Source organism: Paroedura picta, chromosome 1 (genome assembly GCF_049243985.1).
Source record: "Paroedura picta isolate Pp20150507F chromosome 1, Ppicta_v3.0, whole genome shotgun sequence".
NCBI lineage: Eukaryota > Metazoa > Chordata > Lepidosauria > Squamata > Gekkonidae > Paroedura > Paroedura picta.
In genome coordinates, this window is record NC_135369.1 from 121886765 (window position 1) to 121907904 (window position 21140).

Sequence of the window (21140 nt, forward strand, 5' to 3'; positions counted from 1 at the left end):
CAGCCTTATGGGCAAAGCTTTCAGACGGCTGCCTTACCACTCTGCGCCACAAGAGGTCCTTTTAGACTAGTTAGAAACATAATTAATGTCTTGATTGCTCATAGAGGCAAAGCTAGATGTTCTTAAACAAGATAACTGCCCAAAAGGCATCTAGTTGTTGAGTTCTCCCTGAATCCTTCTTATCAGTTATGTCATATGACACAACTTCATCATAACTTTCTCTTTCCTGGGCATCATTAGCTACAATTGGATAGGAGGGGAAAGCAGGTTTTGAATCTTTACTTTATGAAATTGTGTAGAACAATGTGGCAGATTTGTAATAACAATATCTTTTAGGTGCTGGTTAGTTTGAATTTCAGCAGATGAACTATGAGAGCTGTGGGTGTGTGATAGATGATTGCATCAAATAGCATCAGAATGCTGATCAGATTTTAATATCCCACACCGCAAATATCAGCCACCTAATCATAGGCAGCTTTTTTCCTCCAGCCTTGTCAAATATCATTTATATGCGCCATAGACTTTCCTACACTCATAAGCCAGAAGCAAAAGTTATATTTACACTAAATCAACTGACACACGCCAGTGGATATATATTTTAAGAAAACTAATATCATGCTTACATGGTTTATTCATAGAGAAATCAAGAATCAAGCAATGACCTCCTGGTACAGAAGGAAACCATGGCGACCATTGAACGTGCTAGTAGTCTTGTACGGACACTTGAAAATATGATAGATAATGGACAAGGTAAATTCTTATTTCTGCTGGTTCATCTTAATGTCAAAAATGGCACTGTGAAATGGCACAGCATCATTGTGCATATTCAATTTAGTGCTTAAGGGCCTAATTTGAGCTTTCAAGTTAAAACATTTTCATTTTTAAGATTGAAGAACTAGATATGATTGTTTTACTACTTACCATCCACCATTAGCAGATGATTTGTTACATTTATTATTAGTTATTTTAGCAGAGTCAGGGTTAACACAACACTTTATTCAATGACAATTCTTTACCCACTGTACTATCTATCTAAGGATAAGCATTAGTCCTTGGGACAAGCAAGTACATTTTCTCTCCATGACCTTCCTTCTCCTTTAGTCCCTTTACATTTATTTTGGCATGCTGGAGAAGACTGTAAATGATTTATTTTTAATGCTGAGAGAAGGAACCCAGCCATACGCACTGCAGATTTGAGGCAAAATTGCTCTGACCAGTTTTATAGAAATCTGTAGAATGAAGTTTCCTGACTTGAACCAATGTATCCACTGTGCCATCCTAAGCATAATTATACCCTTCTAAGTCCTTTTAAATCAATGGGCTTAGAAAGATGTACCTCTGCTTAGGATGGCACTGTGAGTCTCCCATGTAACATTTGTATGGACACAACTGCAGTCAGCTGTAGCAAGAAGCAGAAAAAGATTCTCAAGCACATCCATGTAGATAGTCAGTATTGTCCAAACATGCAAACATTTCAATCTCATATGGACATTGGGTATTGGAGCTGTCTTCATTCATAAACTGGCAGATAGTAGAGAGATGCCAATCGCTTATAATTCCAGAATACTGATGGCCACCAAGTGGAACTATGTTCAAATTGACTGGGAGGTACTTGCCAGTGTAGACTTGGTCAAGAAGTTCCATGACTATGTGTATGGCTGTCCGTTCATGACCTCTGGGTCTATTGGGGAATGAGTTCCAGCCATTAACAGCCAAGAATTGTCCAAAAATGGATTCCAAAATTGAAGCTTGGGTCTTACAGTGTGGGCAGTGCCCGGAGTCACACCCTTTGGTCCCACAGGCACCGGTATACCAGTGTGGCCCTGGTTATGTTTACGTATTGACTTCATGGGCCCCTACCGAGGTAAAATGTTTCTGATTGTTCTTGATGCCGTGTCAAAATGGCATGAGATGCTATGACATCACGGGTGGTGATTCAGGTGTTGCACAGGTTATTTGCGACGCACGGTCTACCCGATGTCTGGTGTCCAACAATGGCCTTAAGTTCACCTCTGCCACATTTAAGTCCTTCCTGGAAAAGGGAATGATCTGCCATGTAACATCCACCCCCTTCCATCCATCCTCTAATGGCCAGGTAGAATGAATGGTGAGGTCCATGAAGGAATCCTTGTCAAGAATTGGGGAGGGGAATTGGAGTCAGCAGTTGGCCAGTTTCTTGCTAGCTCAGTATGTTACAGCTAGTGTGGCAGCAGGGAGGAGTCCCACCAAACTATTGATGCACTGGCAGTTGATTACGTTTTTGGAACAGTTACATCTGGATTGGGCAGAAGAGTTCTGTGGAGCCCGGAAGGGGGAGCAGGGGTGGCCATAAATGTTTACAATGGCTGTTATGGTGTATATCAGGAATTATGGGGTGGGCCCCAGGTGGCTTCCAGCTGAGGTAACTGAGGCTACAGGTCCTGTTCTTACAGGGCAGTGACTCCAGAGGGCGGGGTCTGTAGGAGAAATGTCGATCGAATGTGATGGCAAGTGCCTACTGTGGTCATGACCCTTGTGTTGGGAGCGGTGGAACACCTTCTCCTAACAGTACTCCTCATTTAGCAGAACAGATGGTTGATGTCCCAGTACCCTGCAGCACAGAACATATAGACCGTCCAGGAAGTGGAGATAAAGGCTCAACCTCATTAGAACGTTCTGAAGCTCAGTCTATAGTAGAATTATGCTGTTCACAAAGGATCAAAACCAGACCACAGTATTTAAAGGGCTTTTTGAAAAGGGGAGAGGGGTGTTATGTATTGTTGATTGGTTATTAATGGGTTAACTCTGGAAATGGATGGTTCCCACATACAGAAAAAACAGGTGGGAAACTAACCTACATATGGATAGAGTGAACCAGTCTTAGTTGCCAGTTGCTGTGAGTTGGTGTTTGAAGAATAAAGATTGTGCTGTTCAGTTCAAGACAGACCTCATTGCTGATATACAATACACCCTCCACAACACCCATGACTCTCCCCTCCAACCATTTGTTTGCACAACAACCTTGTGTAACAACACAATAACATCTTATTTAAAAAGATTTAATGCTTCCCTTGACTCCGCAGCGCTACTCTGGTCAGAGCCTTTCAGTGGAGCTGATAACCAGTTATAAAATGTCCCCTGGTTCTGCAGTATAGCTCCAATGAGGAAGAAAGACTCTAACAAAAAAAATTTAATTGTTCCCTGCAGTGCTGCTTACTCTAGCTAATCCAGGCAAGGGTGGGGAGAAGCCAGGCCACAAGTGCTTGGGGGTGGGGGATAAAGGGGGGGGGGTTATGATGCGAGGAGGACGGAAATGATGCTCAGGGGTTGGTTGGTGGGGAAAGCTTGATTGGGGATGGCCGGATTTTCTGCTTCCTGATGGCACAGCCCCAATATACGCACTCATTAGTTCCATGGCAAAAAAAGGGAACACTAGTTTTTCCACATTCCCTTGCCATGGCAAACTGACGGCCTGATTTGTGCCAGCCCTAAGACATGTCCAATAGCGTTAGGAAGCAGGAATTAGCCCCACGACCAGGCAAGCTCTGAGATGCAGTAAATCCTGCATGTAGAAAAGATCACAGATAATGAGTGTTGTATTGATGCTGTTACATTGCTAAAGTTTCTCAATTCCCTGGACAGAGAGGGTCTGGGAGCCCCATGTAAGCCACTCCTGGTCATTCATATATTACAGTTTTAAAGACAGAACATGTGCATTTTAATGAAGGGTATGCCAGATGTTCAGTACTAAATTAGAAATTTAATAGGATCCAGATATTCACTGGGAAAAGCTCTCTGTCTCTCTCTCCCTCCCTCTCTCTTTTGTCTGCTGTTTGCATCTTGTTCACTGTTTACTCAGCAGCTATTTAGGTATGAGTTTTTTGCTTCTTCCTTACTAACAAACCCAAACAATAAGGTAAAACATAGACATTATGATGATATCATGTCACAAAGCCACTTAGGAGTGAATGCATTACTTCCTGCCCTCCACAGAACTTGACAGAGAGGCCAGGTATTATCATGTGGTGCACCATCTGAGCCCTGAGGACACCATTCAGAAGCGTAAGGCCGCAGAAGAGATGCTGAAGGACTTGAGACTTCACAAGCCATTTACCACTCAAAGACTCCTTGCAGATGAGGAGTCTGATGCAGCACAAAAATGTGAGTTATCCTTCTCACAAAAAGATAAGAAATCTGGCATGGGAAATCAAGGTGTGGAGTCCTGGGTTTAAGCTCAAATTTCTGAGGGCAGAACTATGTGCTCCCTTTTGGTCTAAGATCTATTTTAACAACTTAAACAGATATTTACACTTGTAAGCATCATAAGATTATGCTAGTCAAGTAACCACTACTGAACATTGCTCCCATATACTCAGAAGTTTTACTTCCAGATAGTGTGTGAGATGACTCAGAAAGGTGATTTTCTATTTAAAAAGAAGAAAACTAAGCCAGGGAAAATTTAAACCTCCAAATTGCTTAGTTTGGTAATGAAATTACACCAGGTCACATATTAGTGTCATAATGAAATGGTTTCTACCAACTCTACCTCAGGAGTCTCCAATATGGTGCCTGTGGGTCCCATGATGCCCAGTGGCATATATTCTGGTACCCACCAAGTAGGCAGGGCTAGGTGGGGCTTTTGTCCAGCATGTCTTCTGACTGGCCATTGGAGATTTGTTTAGCTGTACATTTTTTAAATGTTCTTTTGGCAGCAGCTGCCACCCCAGCACAAGGAACTTCACTGTGTATCTGAAGATAAACAGTGGGACCCATTTTCTGGCTGACTCAACCTCCAATGGCAGCCATTTTGTAGATGCATTCACCATGTCACAGGCTCAGAAATGTTGAGTGGCACTGCTCTGACTCTTTTGATTGTCTCTGGGAGGAAAATATTGCTAGGTTTACAGTACATGCTGCTAACATTAAGAAGTCAATTTACAAAGACTCATCAGCTTTGTCTGACCATTGTCTCAGTGCTAGGAGGGGCTGCAAAACTGCAGCAGATGCATAATGAAACCAGGTCTCTCATTCCTATCATATTGGACCAACTTGAAGAATATAACATCAAGCTGACAGATGTGCAGGAAGCCCTGGACCAAGCTGTCGATTACATCAGAAAATCAGAAAATAAAACTAAGGAAAGCACCAAGATCTTACAAGAAAATGAGGTACAAGCAGAATGATTTTTCAGAATGTGTGAGAAACAGTTTTCCTTTAGTTGAATTATTGAATGATTAAATAAAAAAGGATTAAATAAAAAAGGATGTGAGAAAAGATGCAACATATTGTATTTATTTTAGGTAAACTTTGCTACCAACCTATCATCACACCTAACTATGCAACAGAAAGATATCTTCCCATGATTTTCCTGTATTCTTAAATGGTGTGTACCTTCAGGTCAATATTTTTTTTTCCAGCCATTCACTGATACTAAAACCTGCACAATAAAAGAATATTAAAATTCTCCAGCTTAAAGCTTTTCACATATTTTAAGGTTAAATCTTAAAGTTCATCACATATGCATTGTGGAATAATATTTTGCTTCAGATGCCTTTGTTTAAGAGCACAATTATACCAAATAGAAGATGAGAAAGGCAAGACTCAATTCTATAGAGCAGCAGTCCCCCAACTTTTTTGCGGTTGAGGACCGCCTCCGGGGGTGGGGGAGAGCCAGTGCCCCGGGCACCGCAGATGCGCGGCAGATGCACAGCAGCTGCGTGCAAATGCGCATGCACAGTTGCGCTTTGCTCACGGCCTGGTGAGCTTCTCACTGCGGGGGGGGGGGGGGGGACAGGCAGATGCGGCCGCTGGCGGCCCGGTACCAAGGCCTTTGCGGTTTGGCACCGGGCAGCAGACCGGGGGTTGATGACCCCCGCTATAGAGGAGAAAGGTGAGACTCAGTTCTGTAGATCCTGGGGCAGTTATTTGATCATAATTACTATCTGTCCTATCATAGGGATTGCACATGTACTAAATTCTTCTGGTATTTTCTTGGGATCTGTCTTTAAAAAATCATTTCAAGTCCAATAAATTGTATGTATATGTACGTGTGTATATATACTGAGGGTTATTTGATGAATGGGAAGCAGGATTGGGCACCTAATGGTAGACAGAACTCTCTTCCCTCCTTCACCAATTCCTAAAATAACTCTGCCATACTGAAAAGGTGAGGGTAAGGATTTTTTCTCATTATCTTTTGCTTCTTTGTATCTATGAGTTAGATGACAGGAGGTCAGTGGTGACCAAATCAGTTCTCATGTCTGGCCAGTCCTGACATGCAGAACCACAAATATGCTTGAGCGTAATAATTCTGGTCTGTGCTGTGTTATATAAATGGATCCCTTTCTAGTATAATACCCTTAGAAAAATAAAGCATAAGGGATAATTATTTGGGACTGTTCTTGACAGTTGTATACAATGATCCCTTCCTAAAACAAGCCTTAGAAAAATGAAAGAGAGAATCTCAGATAAGAAAATCTTTATGCTCTAACACAATATAATTCTAGAAAAATTAAGTGGAAGGGAAAGGGGAAGCAAAAGCATAACCCAAGTGTGCTGTCCTTAATTGTTGCTAATGGTGCAAGTGAGGAATCCAAAGGGAATTAAAAGAGAAAGTAAAATTATACCTTTTCTTTCCTGTGAAGAAGACTATGGTGTACTGTGATCCAAGGGCAAAAGAAGGAAAAGCTGACCCTGGGCAGGGAATTCTTGTGGTGGAAAGAGAATACAACACTGAAACAACCCATGGATTTGGAGATCCAAGGGAGGGATAAAAGACTAAGGGTGTATGGATGGAATTCAGGGGTTCAGCTGACTAACTGCAAAGTTGGGGGGGCAGGCTCAGGCACAAAATTAGATACACATTTAAAGGTAAAGGTAAAGGTATCCCCTGTGCAAGCACCGAGTCATGTCTGACCCTTGGGGTGACGCCCTCTAGCGTTTTCATGGCAGACTCAATACGGGGTGGTTGGCCAGTGCCTTCCCCAGTCATTACCGATACACATTTAGGGAAGCTGAAATGGTTTTGAAATCAGGAGTTTGGGTAATGGCTCAATTCCTTGCAGTCTAGAATCCACAGCTTTTGAGGTAATAGATGAAAAGCCTTTAAATATTCCAGCAGTTGACCTACTGTATCAAGCCAGGGGATGGTTTGGGGTGAGAAAATGTTAAGGGGCAGCCTCATTCTGACAGCCAGCAATATATTTATCTGTCTCAATACTTGGATTAAGGCAATTGATGTAATAATTCACAAGAATGAAACTTTGTTCCATTTGTTGCTTTGAATTATTCAGATGGGTCTAATGATTCTGAAACCTGATTTTAATTTCTCTCACAGAAGCTACAGGAAATAGTGGCTGAACAAATTAACAATGTCAACAATACTCTGCTGATAGCCAGAGATATTTTAAATGTACATCATCAAATCAATTTCGAAGTGGGTGAGGGAATAAAGGTAAGGTCCCAAGTGAAATTTATATTATGATCGTTTTAAACAGATGTAAGAATTAGAGATCACTAGCTAACAGGGAAATGCTATACCACTGAGACACAGCTGTACTTAAAATTGAGAGTTATAACAGAACCATTACCTTGACTGGAGAAATATCTCCAACATAAAAAAAAAATGTTAAAATGCCTTCCTAAGGCAGAGCCAACAGTCTTCGGGAACAGAACTAGCCTCAAATGGGAGTCTGCAGTGGAAGGGGCAATCACTGCCTGAAAAAGTGTTGTATGACTAGGAAACAACAGTAATATGCCCTCTGCTCATTCTTAAAGAATTTAGAGTAGTGATCCCCAACCTGTGGGCCACGGACCACATGTGGTCCTTCAACTAATTGGAGGTGGGCCCCGAAGGATGCCTTCTCTCCCCCCCCCCCGGCCCTTTACTTCATCCCCCCTGGCCCTTCGGGTGTCATTGTCTCCCATCACTCCCAGATGGGACATCTCGTTGCAGAGAAACAAGCTCAGGGTTCCCATTGATTCTCATTGTCATGAGTTAAAATTTCCATGAAAATAAAATGTTCCTTATGTTCATTGTTGTGGCGTGTCTGTATCTTATTTTGAAGGGATGTTTAAACATTACCATAGCGATCAGAGAGCGTTAGGGCAGTGGTTGAGAGTAGAGGAGTAAACTACCCCCCCCCCTCACCGGGCCTCACTAAAAGGCGTTGAGTGGTCCCCGGTGATAAAAAGGTTGGGGACCACTGATTTAGAGAACTGATATTTCATCCAAGTAAGACCTGGTTCTCAGAACCAAACTGCATGTTACATTTTGGGGACAGTCATTTTAAGGTTCCCTGGAACTGACTAATTTCACCTGCAGCTGCACAAGCCAGAACAGCTTTCCTAGGGAGTTATTTGTATAAATTTGGAACTGCATGTAAAGCTGCAAAAGTTATGCAAACTCTGCTGGGGACATCTGAGAAACAGAATCCAGGGAACCCCCCCCCCCCACTGCACTCCACAGTTCTAAGCAGAATTGGGTTCCTGGAGACTTTAAAATTCCTTTCCCATCAGCTGCTGTGTGGCTGGAGGGAAAGCAAGACCAGGAAGCCCCAACCTAACTCCCCCTTCCAAATATATAATTTGGACCTTGCTGGCATGTTGTCTAGGTTGTTTGCATTGCTTGTAGGGGTTCATGGGCTTCAATGATTCTCCATACAAAAATTTCGTTTACTTAGACAATTAGTACGTCCAGTCCCACTTCCTCCATTGTATGCTAGTTTTCTATATTCAGGAAGGGTTTTGAATATGGCAGGCACAGGTTTACCATACAAGAGAGAACTAAACATGAATATTTTTCATGATTTTCTTTTATCTACCTCCCTTTGAACTAATACTAAAAATAGGTAAAGGTAAAGGTATCCCCTCTGCAAGCACCGGGTCATGTCTGACCCTTGGGGTGACGCTCTCTAGCGTTTTCTTGGCAGACTCAATACGGGGTGGCTTGCCAGTGCCTTCCCCAGTCATTACCGTTTACCCCCCAGCAAGCTGGGTACTCATTTTACCCACCTCGGAAGGATGGAAGGCTGAGTCAACCTTGAGCCGGCTGCTGGGATTGAACTCCCAGCCTCATGGGCAGAGCTTCAGACTACATGTATGTTGCCTTACCACTCTGCACCACAAGAGGCTCCTGAAATAATACTAATAGTTTGTAAAATGCTATTGTTATTAATATTATTGTACTCTTCTTGCTTGGGCAGAATACTTCAGGGTTCTATGCAGAAATTGATGGAGCTAAAATACACCTCCAGGACAAATTGGCCAACCTATCACGGTTTGATGATGACATGGTACAGACAGCCATGGAGCATGCACAGAAGCTTCAGAGTCTTGCTGATGAACTGGAGAGGTAATTTCAACTAACTCAAACTGTGATGAAATCCAGCAAGGTCACACACTTTACTTTGAACTCAGTCAATCAAGATTAAGAAAGTCAATGGGACCTTAAGGAACTTCACTTTGATCAAATACTAATTTTAAGATTGATTAGGAGGCAAGCAAAATATCACGGTAATTATTATGAGTTAGTGCTTAGGTACAGTGCTCATCTATTATATCTGTAATTCTTACAACTGTATATGTCTACTTTCCAAGTACTATAGATGGGACAAAGGCAGAGTTAGGAATTGGCTTGCCTATGTTCATAGCGGAAATGAAGCCTGGAATGAGGACTTGTATGCTCCTAGTCTGAAGTCCGTAAACTTAATATGTATTCATATCATGCACTGCTCATGATCAGGCTGAATATCAGCTGCACAATTAAACTTTGTTATCATCATTACATCTGATCTGCACTTCTGCTACTATCTTATCTACAGTTGAGCTGAACTCTTTGCATGGCTGCTAGGACAATCACTGTGTAATGATATGTACAATTGATTCATGGTATTTATTTTTTTTAATTATTAAGGAAGTCCCATCACATGGGTTTACATTATCCTAACATCTCAGTTACAATATATTTATGTATTTATTTATTTTATCCATTCAACTTCTATACTGCCCCTCACTTGGTGTAGGTTGTTGTTTCAACTCTAGCAAATATGTACTTTTACTAAATGTAAATAATTATGTTTCTTTCTTTCTTTCTCACAGGGCTTTGCATGGTGTTGATACAAATGGATTAGTACAAAAAGCATTAAATGCTTCCAGTGTTCATGAAAACATCATTAATTATATTAAAAAGGCCACTGAAGCATCAGTTTTGGCCCTAAACACAACTGAGAGAGTAAATGATGTAAGTAACACCATTATATATCTTAAATTAGGGGAACACACACTACATTTGGCATATAGATTATCATCTCAAAGTTTGCAGTGGGGGTACTGATTCCTGACATGGGTCTGAAATATAAAGAGGGGGAAGCAAAACTGTTTAGCATTTTCCTCTCATACTTTTCTGCACCAAAAATTCCTACCATGCATTGCTTATGAATTTATCTCAGAAGAGGTAAAACAATTGATGGAAAGTGATGTTTAAAAACAACTTTCTTATGCTCACCTTCTCCTACTTGTCTGTCCATCTGTCTCACAAAATACGTAGCTTCTTTCTAATCATCTGTGATGATATGTGTCTCTTTGGGATCCAGTGACACTTCTTAAAAAATGCTCCCATGTGAAAAATCCCCTACAATCGGCCCAAAGACTGGTTAACCTGGCAACTGGCAGGAGATGAACTTACATTAAGGTGTGTGTGTGGGGGGGGGGGGGTGAGTCAGCATCCCTTGTGCAGTGATGTCACTTCTGGCATGACCCAGAAGCAATAACATAATTAGTCTGAGGTAACGTTCTGTCATTCACCTGTAGAGTTTTGGGCAAATACTAGAGCATCACCCGGTGTAATGACAACACTTCCAGGGAAGTTTCATTATCACAGCAGGGACACCAACCATTCCCCCCACCCCATTTCACCAGCTGTTTTCCTCTCACTACTCAGCTAAGCGGTGGCAGGCAGTAGTGGAAGATCTCCTGCCATCAGTGGAAATACAGAATCCATAGTTCCTGTCAGCTCTCATTTATTTCAGTGGAGTTTGCATATTGACTTTCAAACAGTGCTTTGTACAGCCCTGTCAGGTACTATCTAGCTGTGATGTCTGAAAGCAAGTTAAATTCCCTTTCTGCACTGCATTTCTTTTGATTAAGCTATGCACATAACATACTGCATGCATTCAAGAAACTACTACTCTGCTGCAAATCATTGCTCAATTGACTGAACTGGAAGCTATATATTTTATGTACCTTCCCTGGTGAATTGTTCTTTGTGATTTCCCCTCCCCCTCAACATTGTCCCTGGCACCTGCTCATAAATAAGAGTATGAGACAAACAAGCATGGGTTTAAGTAGTTTGTTGAAATAGTTGATTTATATCATAATCTATTATCTGAAGGGAAAGGCTATGCTAGGAACCAATACTCTGGCTGCCATTATTTGGGCAAATCCAAACCTGGCCAGCAATTACATCAACCTTACTTGCATGTAGAATATGTCAATGGGTGCTAAGATTCATCTCCCTCCCTTGATGTGCTGTAAGTCACTTCCAACTTTGGGACGGTGCCACTCAGCATTAAGGAATTCTCTTTCTGGGAGTTTGCCAGTTCTCCCTGCCTGTCCTGAATAACCTGTCCTATTCCAGCTATGGCCTAACCTGTCAGTAACCAGCCTTATTTATACACATCCCATAGGGACACTGTGAAAGAGGCATAAAACACCCTCAGACAGCCTAATAGGAATCTCCCACCCAAAAAACATCCTGAAGCAACTGTCTAGTCCCACAATATATCCCAGGAAGTGGAGTGGGTCAGCAGCACATGGCAAATGGCTGCATGGAGGAAATAAAGCTCCTTTAAGTAGGCCCCCACAACTCTCCCTCCCGTTTTCTGGCATGTTTGCAGCTTTGCCAATCCTGTCCTGTGTCTCATAAGTACTGAGCTTAGTGCCATGAACACCCATCCATGAACATTTTTGCATTTTATAGATACAGTCATTTTACTCCTGGAGCCTGTTTGCAGTGCAATGCATGTGTGGAGCTACTTGCACATAGGAAACCTGTTTCTACTTGTCAGTTCTCCTGCACAAGTGAAGGGCCACTAGATCATGCCGGTTGCCTCATAGAAACCAAATGTCAGAAATGACCTATTTTGATAAAGACTTATTTTTGCTTTTTCCTAAATGAATTTGTAGGCTGTGGTTGGAATTGACACTCAAATCACTTACCATAAAGAGGAAAGCAAAAGACTTCTCAATCAAGTCAGAGAACAGCAACAGACAGCATATGCCAGTAAACATAATCTTTCTGCTTAATTCATTTTCAAACACTCCTTTGGAACTATAGCAGTACATGAAGAAGAAAAATATTGAAGCAACAGAATTAACCACTATTTCTCACCAAGAATTTTGTAATTCAAAAGTTTGAATATCGCAACTCCAATGGAAACTGGTTGAATACAAATATATTACATTATCTATTTTGCATCTCTGGTATCAAAAGAAGCAAAAGTTTGTATCATTACTGATATATATATATACATATATACACACACACACACACACACACATACATACAGAGCCTCTTGTTCCACAGGGTGGAAGGCAGCAGACATGCAGTCTGAAGCTCTGCCCATGAGGCTGGGAGTTCAATCCCAGCAGCTGGCTGAAGGTCGACTCAGCCTTCCATCCTTCTGAGGTCGGTAAAATGAGTACCCAGCTTGCCGGGGGTAAACGGTAATGACTGGGGAAGGCACTGGCAAACCACCCCGTATTGAGCCTGCCATGAAAACGCTGGAGGTCAGACATGACCCAGTGCTTGCACAGGGGATGCCTTTACCTATATATATATATATATATATATATATATATATATATATATATATATATATATATATATATATATATATATATATATATATATATATATATATATATATATATATATATATATATATATATATATATATATATATATATATATGAGCCTCTTGTGGCGCAGAGTGGTAAGGCAGCGATATGCTGTCTGAAGCTGTCTGCCCATAAGGTTGGGAGTTCAATCCCAGCAGCCGGCTCAAGGTTGACTCAGCCTTCCATCCTTCCGAGGTCGGTAAAATGAGTACCCAGCTTGCTGGGGGGTAAATGGTAATGACTGGGGAAGGCACTGGCAAACCACCCCGTATTGAGTCTGCCAAGAAAACGCTGGAGGGCGTCACCCCAAGGGTCAGACATGACTCGGTGCTTGCACAGGGGATACCTTTACCTTTACCTTTATATATATATATATATATATATATATATATATATATATACACACACACACACACACACACACACACACACACACACATATGGTATAAATCATCTATCTATGATATGGTATCTATCTATCTATCTATCTATCTATCTATCTATCTAATGATTTATACCATGTTTGTATTTTTGTGTTCTGAAATATAAAAAGTTAGGTTTACTGCTTTTAACCAGTCATAAGTAAAACTTAATCATGTTTTTTCACATCTGTGCTGTTTTTATATGTAATGGAAATGCATTGGCTTCTGTTGCCAATGTTTACTAGTTAGTAACCTTTTTAAAGAGACATCATATGACAAATAAGGTTCTGCAAAATTTAACTGAAGGAAATTTTCATCACTGGCTAGGAAACAATGTACAAATTCAACCTCCAAAAAATCAGTTAATACATATATAACCACTGCTAAGGAAAGGGTGGAATATAAATGAAAAATTACATTTAATATAAATGTAATTAATATGACATTAAACATTAGGGATGGGCACAAACCAGTTTATGAACCAAAGTTTGTGATGAATTTTGGCTGGTTTGTGGTTTGTGAATTGAAGTTCATGGCAGATTCACTGGCACAAACTTTCGAGCTATTCATGGTGGTTCTTGAAGGGATACATTGCCAGGCAGACAGTCTCCACTCAATCCAAATGTTTACCAAACTTCAAGGCAACATAACTTGGAGGGTATATAGAAGAGTATCTGGGGGAAGTCCTTTGCAACTTCCCTGAGACACCTTCTTTGGAGAGCCATAACTTGGACCCTGTAAATTCAATTCTTACCAAACTTGGAGGGCAGTATGATTCCCCTGTGAGTTTGGTATCTCTAGCATGCCAGGGCAGGCATTCTACTGCATCACAAACCAAACTGGTTCATTTGGCTGCTAAAATTTTGTGATGATTTATGGTTCACAAATTGGTTACATCAGAAATTGAACTGAACTGCATTTTGCAAGTACATGCCCATCCCTAATTAGTGTCTCCCAGTTGAAATACTATAGTAAAAGAAGTACTGATGCCTCTGCTAGATTTACAGTGTCATCCTAAGGAGAGACACCCATCTGAGCTCATTTACTTCACTGGCCTTGATGATGATGTTAGCCATTCAGTCAAGTCTGACTCTTGGTGATATTAGGCTCAAATGTCATCACGATTTCCAATCTTGCACCACTTCGTTTAGTTGTATAATGTTCTGGCTGGTGTTTATTTCAACTGTCTAACCACCTCATTCTTTGTGGTCCTGGTTTCCTTTTTCCACTGACTCAGTGCCCTTAGACATGTGTATCTATTTATGATTTAGGACTGTATTGTCAGTCTTTAAAGTACATGTGATAAAAATTGATTCTTATACTTTATTTTCTGTGGTTTGCAGATTATCTTACTGTTGCAGATGCAGGTTGGCGTGTTAATGGAACTCTTGCGAGGAAAAATGATTTTAAAACCCGTTTGCTGAAAATCATTACAAAAGTCCAGATGTCAGAGCAAGGTCAAGAGATAAATGCTAGAAAATTTAATCTTATAAAACTGATTAAAGAAGAAATGTATATAATAGATTTTAGTGATTGTGCCAAGCAAGATTAAAATTCAATCCTATTTGATTACTGCTAAATTGGAATTCAATGTCTATCTTTATTTTACTCCATTTTCTTCCTATGTTTCATTTTTTAAAAATAATATTGTAATATGATGATCTTGGCAGTGTATGTACACAGATGATTATGGGGCAAAACCACAGATAACTTATGTACTATACTGAAAATCATTTATCCCACATTTTGATGGATCCCCCATATGTAACTATTTAGTATCAAGGTAGGACTAGAACATACATGTTGTGTAGTAGCTTACAACTATCCCATTTGCCTGATCCAAAATGCTGCTGGGCCAGTGCTATTCTGTGTGTCATTATTTGAAGCATATCTTCAGGATCAGCATATTGAAAGAAAGAGACCAAATCAAATACACTCCAGTATACTTTTTTAATAAGTATAAATAATAATAAACTTTATTTTGTATTCCCCCCCTCCTTCCTGGATAGCTCAGAGTGAGTAACAAAATGGTTTATAACATCCTTACCATCTTAAACTCTGGATAGTTTCTATCATACTTGAATATTCAATATGTGTCTCATTAGTACACCCAGGAAGATACCAGTGTGTGCCCAAATTGAACCATTTTCTTGACAGGGGGTTTTATATTCCTGTGACATTAGATTTTATCTTTTTAAAAATTGTCTGCTTTTCTAGAACCTCAAATAAAGATTGCATTTAGTTATCCTAATAGTTCAATTCATGCATTTGATGAGGCAAGATATTTCCTGCAAAAGCCCACATCTCAAAAAACCAGTTATAACTTAATCTCATGCATATCTAATGAACTACAGCTCCACGTGTAGGAATGGGCACCACTGAACTTACATGGCTTGCTTCCAAGTAACCAAGCATACAATTAAATCGTTGTTTGCTTTTATTTTTCATTTTTCATTATTTCCTTACCACAGAGAATTTTGTCTCTCACCACAGTTGGTTTATTAAAAGTCATCTCTATTGTTTTTATAGGTAATGCAAGGCAACGTTTGAACCAGTTGAAAGTTGTTACTGATGAAACCCTTAATACTGCTATGGTAGTAACCCATACTACTAATCCAATGGCTGAGAATGTGACCAAGTGGTCCCAAGATTTACATAATTTTGAACCTGAATCAGCAGCTTATGAACATGCCACAACTACAACAAGGGATACAGGTATAGTGCTGGTAGTATCAAATCATTGAAATAGTGTTAGTATAGTGCCAAACCATTGAAATGCAGAGTCTTGTGAGGCTACTGTAATAGCATCAATACCGATATAGTACCACAACTGGTAGAGGGACAGTATATGAGTCATATGAACCATAAATATATAGGTTTTTAGCCCTTACATGGTTGCTTCATATATTTGCTTTTTTAGGACAAGATGGGTTTAGTGTACATATTTGTGATAAACATGTCTTTGCACACCATGTATACTAGGGAGCCAGGGTTTGATTTGGTTCTTTGTTGGGCATCTATTCAGTAACAAACCCAGGGCCATTCCGCACAAGGACCAATGTTGCCAATTGCTTTCACAAAGCGGAAACGCTATTTTAAATAGTGGAATCTCGGCGTTCCGCATACCTTCATTTGTAGTGGAATTCAGTAGCGTTTCATTCTTCCCCACAGGTTTCCGGTCTCGCAGGAATCGCTAGAAAGGAAGCAATTTTTTTCTGTTCTTGTTCCCGCCCCTGGCCGTCAATCAAATGGAACAGCCAATGGGCGATTGTTATCATGCTCCCGAAAAGCCCCTTTCCCCTTAAGCACAGGTTTAAAAGAAAACACACACACACGTTGCAATGAATCTGTGTTCGATTGTTGCATTGGACAGACCTTTTTGCTGGCGTAGGAGCTGGCGATTAATCGTTTACATGCTCCTCAAGTAGAAAAAAAAATCCCCCCCCCTGGGCGCGATCTGTAGCCGAAATTACAGGCAGTGCTGAACAGAGGGCTGTGTTGTGCTTGGGGACTTAGGGGAGCTTTAAAGCACTTCTGTGGAGGGACTGTAGCCAGAAAAGCCTTGCTGGGTGAATGAAGCCTCATTGGTTCGTTGCTTTCCCCACTCCGAGGGGGGGAAAATGGCGATCGCTTTGCCGGAAGTTCGGAGGAGAGAGCCAGGGGGAGGGACTTTGCTACAACCACTACATTGAGAACGCACATATCTTTTTCGAAGTGTTGCAGGTTGTTGGCAAGAGTGTAGCGATTTTCTGAGGGTGAATCCACTTTTCCCGATTCCCTGAAAATCGCTACAACAAAGCGATTTTGGCGCTAGTGTTGCAGGAGTGTTGCAGATTGCTCACGACGTTATGCGGAATGCAGTTTTAGTGGCGAAAACAAAATGTAAGACGAGTGCTATATTAAAGTCGCGCGGAATGGCCCTCAGTTTTCCCCAGCTTCAGACCAACATGGCTACCCACACAAATGATCACCAACAAGACATTCATCGGCACAATGTTACTGACGAACAGTTTTGCAATGCCTGCTTGCTTGTTCTCAAAGCATAAATCCTGTCCTGCATTTCATTATTCCAACTCCCTGGAGCAGGAAGTTTTTGAGAAGAACCCACAGGTATTACTTTTGTGTCTTCAGGAAATATCATTCAAAAACATCTTACCTTCGGCACAGAAAGAAGCTTAGCTTACAAACTGTCTAAAGTTTTGTGATTGGCTCCCATGGCAGCCATTTTGTAATTGTCCTCTGTAGCACCCTTTTGTGCCCCCATCACCCATTCTCAATACTCTGCCTAAAGACTCAGCAAAATGTGAAGTCTCTGCCTTGCACTATCCTCGATTCACTAGCTGCCATTGTTTTAAATTTTAGAGTATCTAAAAGTTAAGATTCAGTTTTACTGTCTTGTCAGCTCAGAGTCTGATAGTCTTTATATGGCTTTGTCAACACACATTTATGGAAGTTCTGTCAATAAACGTTTTTTTTAAAGTTACAGCTAATGTTACTAAAATTATGTTTTGCAATGGATGTACCATTCTCCAGTGTAACTGCTGACTTTGTTATATTCTACGGTTCACCATTCTATTCAGATTGCTATAATCTTGCTGGTGATTTTTCAGCCATTTTAATAGAAATAGTTGAGTGGGGAGCCTGCAATGGGGGGAAAGATCACATAATCATAGTGATGGAAGGGGCCATACAGGCTATCTAGTTCAGCCCCCTGCTTAGTGCAGGATCAGCCTAAATCATCCATGATAAGTATCTGTCCAGCCACGTCTTGAAGACTGTCAGTGAGGGGGAGCTCACCACCTCCTTAGGCAGTTGATTCCACTGCTGAACTGCTCTGTGAGAAATTTTTTCCTGATATCTAGCTGGTACCATTCTACACATAGTTAAAACATCCTGTTGGCAGCAGAGGAGGAGGGCTGGGGGGGGGGCTGCTCTGGAGAAGTAAAAGCTCTTACTCTTTCTTCCAATATTATCACATCACAGACCAAACAGGCAAGAAAGTCAAATTCAGCACCTTCCCACTCCTTGCTACAGCTCCCTGATCCGTGTGGCCAATCCTCCATTTAGTCTCACAATCATAGGAATCAATCTTCCTAGGGTCAGTCATTAATTCTTTTAACTGATGGATGACAGCACACTCCATCCGGAACTTGGGGATGATCTTCGATGACTCCCTTCCCATAGAGGCACAGATCATTAAGGCGATCTTCTTCCAAAAAGCTTAAAGTGACTTGTACATGGTGGTTTCTATAGAGACATTCTAGGAGTTTTTTCATTTATACCAGGTAAAGCTACTAGCAACCTATCTAACCCAAGAACATCTGCTTTTTCACTAATGGAGACCCTAAGCAACTTACATTATTTGTATAGTCTCCATTTTATTGTTAGGTTTTTTATAGTTAGTGAGCCATTTTTTAAATGGCTAGACGCTGTAGGATAAAATTACTAATACAATTTTGACACCCTTTTTCTCATGCACATACTCACCTTTACAACCTCTCTCTCTTTCAGATTCAGGGTTACACATAGGTGATGGTTGTCACTCATGGCTAGGCTTCTTGCTTTTTAAAAAATATAGAGTGAGCCATAGACATTCCATCTCTCAGGTCCTCTGTCTCAGAGACAGTATACAATAGAATAACTCAGTCCCCTCTAATAGTTTTCCCTCACTCAAACACTGCACAGAGTGTTATTGGGGTTGAAGACTCAGACACTGTTCCATTCACATACTTCCAACATCTATTCAAACCTCAAAATATGTATAGTCCAAGAGGTTGTGTATGTGTGTTTCTTTCCTAAGACCACCAGACCACAGAGTTAAACAAACAAGGAGTTAACTTTTATTTATGATTTGAACATAGCACTTTAGAAAGACATGTAGATGTTATAATGTTTCTTTTCAACTTTTGAACTGTTTTCCAATTCCAGTATTGGGATTTTTTGTTACAAACTGACTTATTCCAGTTAGCTTTAAGTAGTTCTCCTCCACAGCTTTACTCAGCCAAACACACACTCACCTCCCCAACTACTGTTTTCTACTGACTCTCACTAGCATTCCATCAGCTCCCACTGGTCACTCTTAGGGAGAGGCAGAACCTAACCTACCCATTAACAAATCTAATAAACAAATGGAGTGGCTAAATTTTTGAATGAACTGTACAATTAATAATGCTTCTCAGTTAACCCTGCCTCTTCCCTAAAGATTACAGAGAATATTCTCTTAAATGTATGTCTCGGAAATCAAAATGATATCTTGTGTCAAAATGGTATCATTGTTATTTTGTCTGCAATGTTGATGCCAAACAGCCCACTCACCCTCTTTCTTTTTCCATTATAGTGAAGACTCTCACAGAAGTTGTCCCACAACTCCTGGATAAGCTACATACAGTGGAGCAGAAGTGGCCAGCAAACAACATCTCAGCCAGCATTCGGAGGATCAGGGAGCTCATTGCACAGACAAGGAGTGTAGCAAACAAGGTAAAGGTGCTACATGAGAATTTCACAGGGTTGTAACAGGTAGCCTACAGTGCTATCCTAAACAGAGCTATCCCACTGTTGGATTCAGTTGATTCCCAAGGGGGTAACTGTTTAGAACTTCACTGTTATCGTGTCATTTTAATAGCTACATTTAGGCAATATTTCTAATAGGTGAAATTAAGAAGTGCCTTTCTAATTGGAGAATCCCAGGAACTGGACTCTAGACACACAGCTGCATCTTAAATGCAGAATGACCCTGATTTTCTGCTAATGTTTACATATAGCAGGGAGATTCATAAAAATGAGTAAAGAACAAACAAGTCAGTAGAGTGCATAAATGAAAGAAAGAATGAAAGGTGCAGGGTACTTAGCATTATATGCTCAATTTTTAAAAGATTTTGCATCTTCCTTTTGTTTTGGTGGTGGTTGGCATATTTAATCCCTTAGGAACTGGATAAAAGTGAAGTGCAAATTAGATTACAGTTTTATTAATCTCCTTTACAAACTACATCATGCATGAACAATATATGACCCATCAAGATAAAAGCAGCTTGTCTACCTTGTACAGTATTTCACAGCACAATAATTTGTATTTTGCAGTCTGGTACAGGCAACAATAGTGTCTAGCAGCCCAACATACATTGTGGGCAGGCTGTGTTTGGCTTCTTGGGTCACAGTTTGAACAGGCCTAGGAGAATATGACCAAACATGTTCAATAGAAGTTCAGTCATTGCTATTACTATGGGTAACTGTTGCCTGTGTTCTCTGCAAATTACTGCTGATTGTTCTCTACAGAGATGAGCATAACATCTAGCGTTACCTGTGTCATCCTCAGGTGCAAGTTTCAATGTCATTTGAAGGTCAATCAGCTGTTGAAGTCAATCCACAAACAAATATGGAAGACTTAAAGGCTTTTACATCCTTGAGTTTATACATTATGCTTCAAAACGACAATCCAGAGCGGACAGCACCACAGGACATGTTTATTCTGTATTTGGGAAGTAAAAATGTAAGAAAATAGTTTATTTGATTTTGTGCATAGATAGGATTGCCAGCCTCCAGTTAGTAGCTGGAGATCTCCTGGGATTGGGATTACAACTGATCTCTGGGTAACAGATCAGTTCCCTGAAGAAAATGGCTGCTTTGGAGTATGGAATCCATGGCATTAAATTCCACAAGTTCCTCCCTTCCCCAAACCACCCTCCCTAGGTTCCACCCTCCAGATTTCCAGGAATTTCCCAACTAGGAGCTAGCAACCGTGCTCATAGAAATACACTTTTGGAAATAATTGTCATTTTACAAATGGCAGGTTTTTTCAACCCAATTTACTAAACAAAACTGGTAATTTCATACTAAATTGTTTGT

The 21140-nt window shown here is 40.6% G+C and overlaps 1 protein-coding gene across 1 annotated transcript in view; it reads left to right on the top strand.

Moving 5' to 3' along the window:
- The window catches only part of LAMA4 (laminin subunit alpha 4), a 117118-nt gene that overhangs the window by 51824 nt on the left and 44154 nt on the right, over window positions 1–21140 (top strand). Inside the window, exons 9-19 of the mRNA XM_077301695.1 lie at window positions 639–750; window positions 3973–4140; window positions 4954–5147; window positions 7316–7432; window positions 9183–9331; window positions 10078–10219; window positions 12163–12259; window positions 14642–14755; window positions 15828–16013; window positions 19636–19775; window positions 20611–20784. Of these exons, the coding sequence (XP_077157810.1) occupies window positions 639–750; window positions 3973–4140; window positions 4954–5147; window positions 7316–7432; window positions 9183–9331; window positions 10078–10219; window positions 12163–12259; window positions 14642–14755; window positions 15828–16013; window positions 19636–19775; window positions 20611–20784 (1593 nt within the window). The remainder of the gene's footprint in view (window positions 1–638; window positions 751–3972; window positions 4141–4953; window positions 5148–7315; window positions 7433–9182; window positions 9332–10077; window positions 10220–12162; window positions 12260–14641; window positions 14756–15827; window positions 16014–19635; window positions 19776–20610; window positions 20785–21140) is intronic.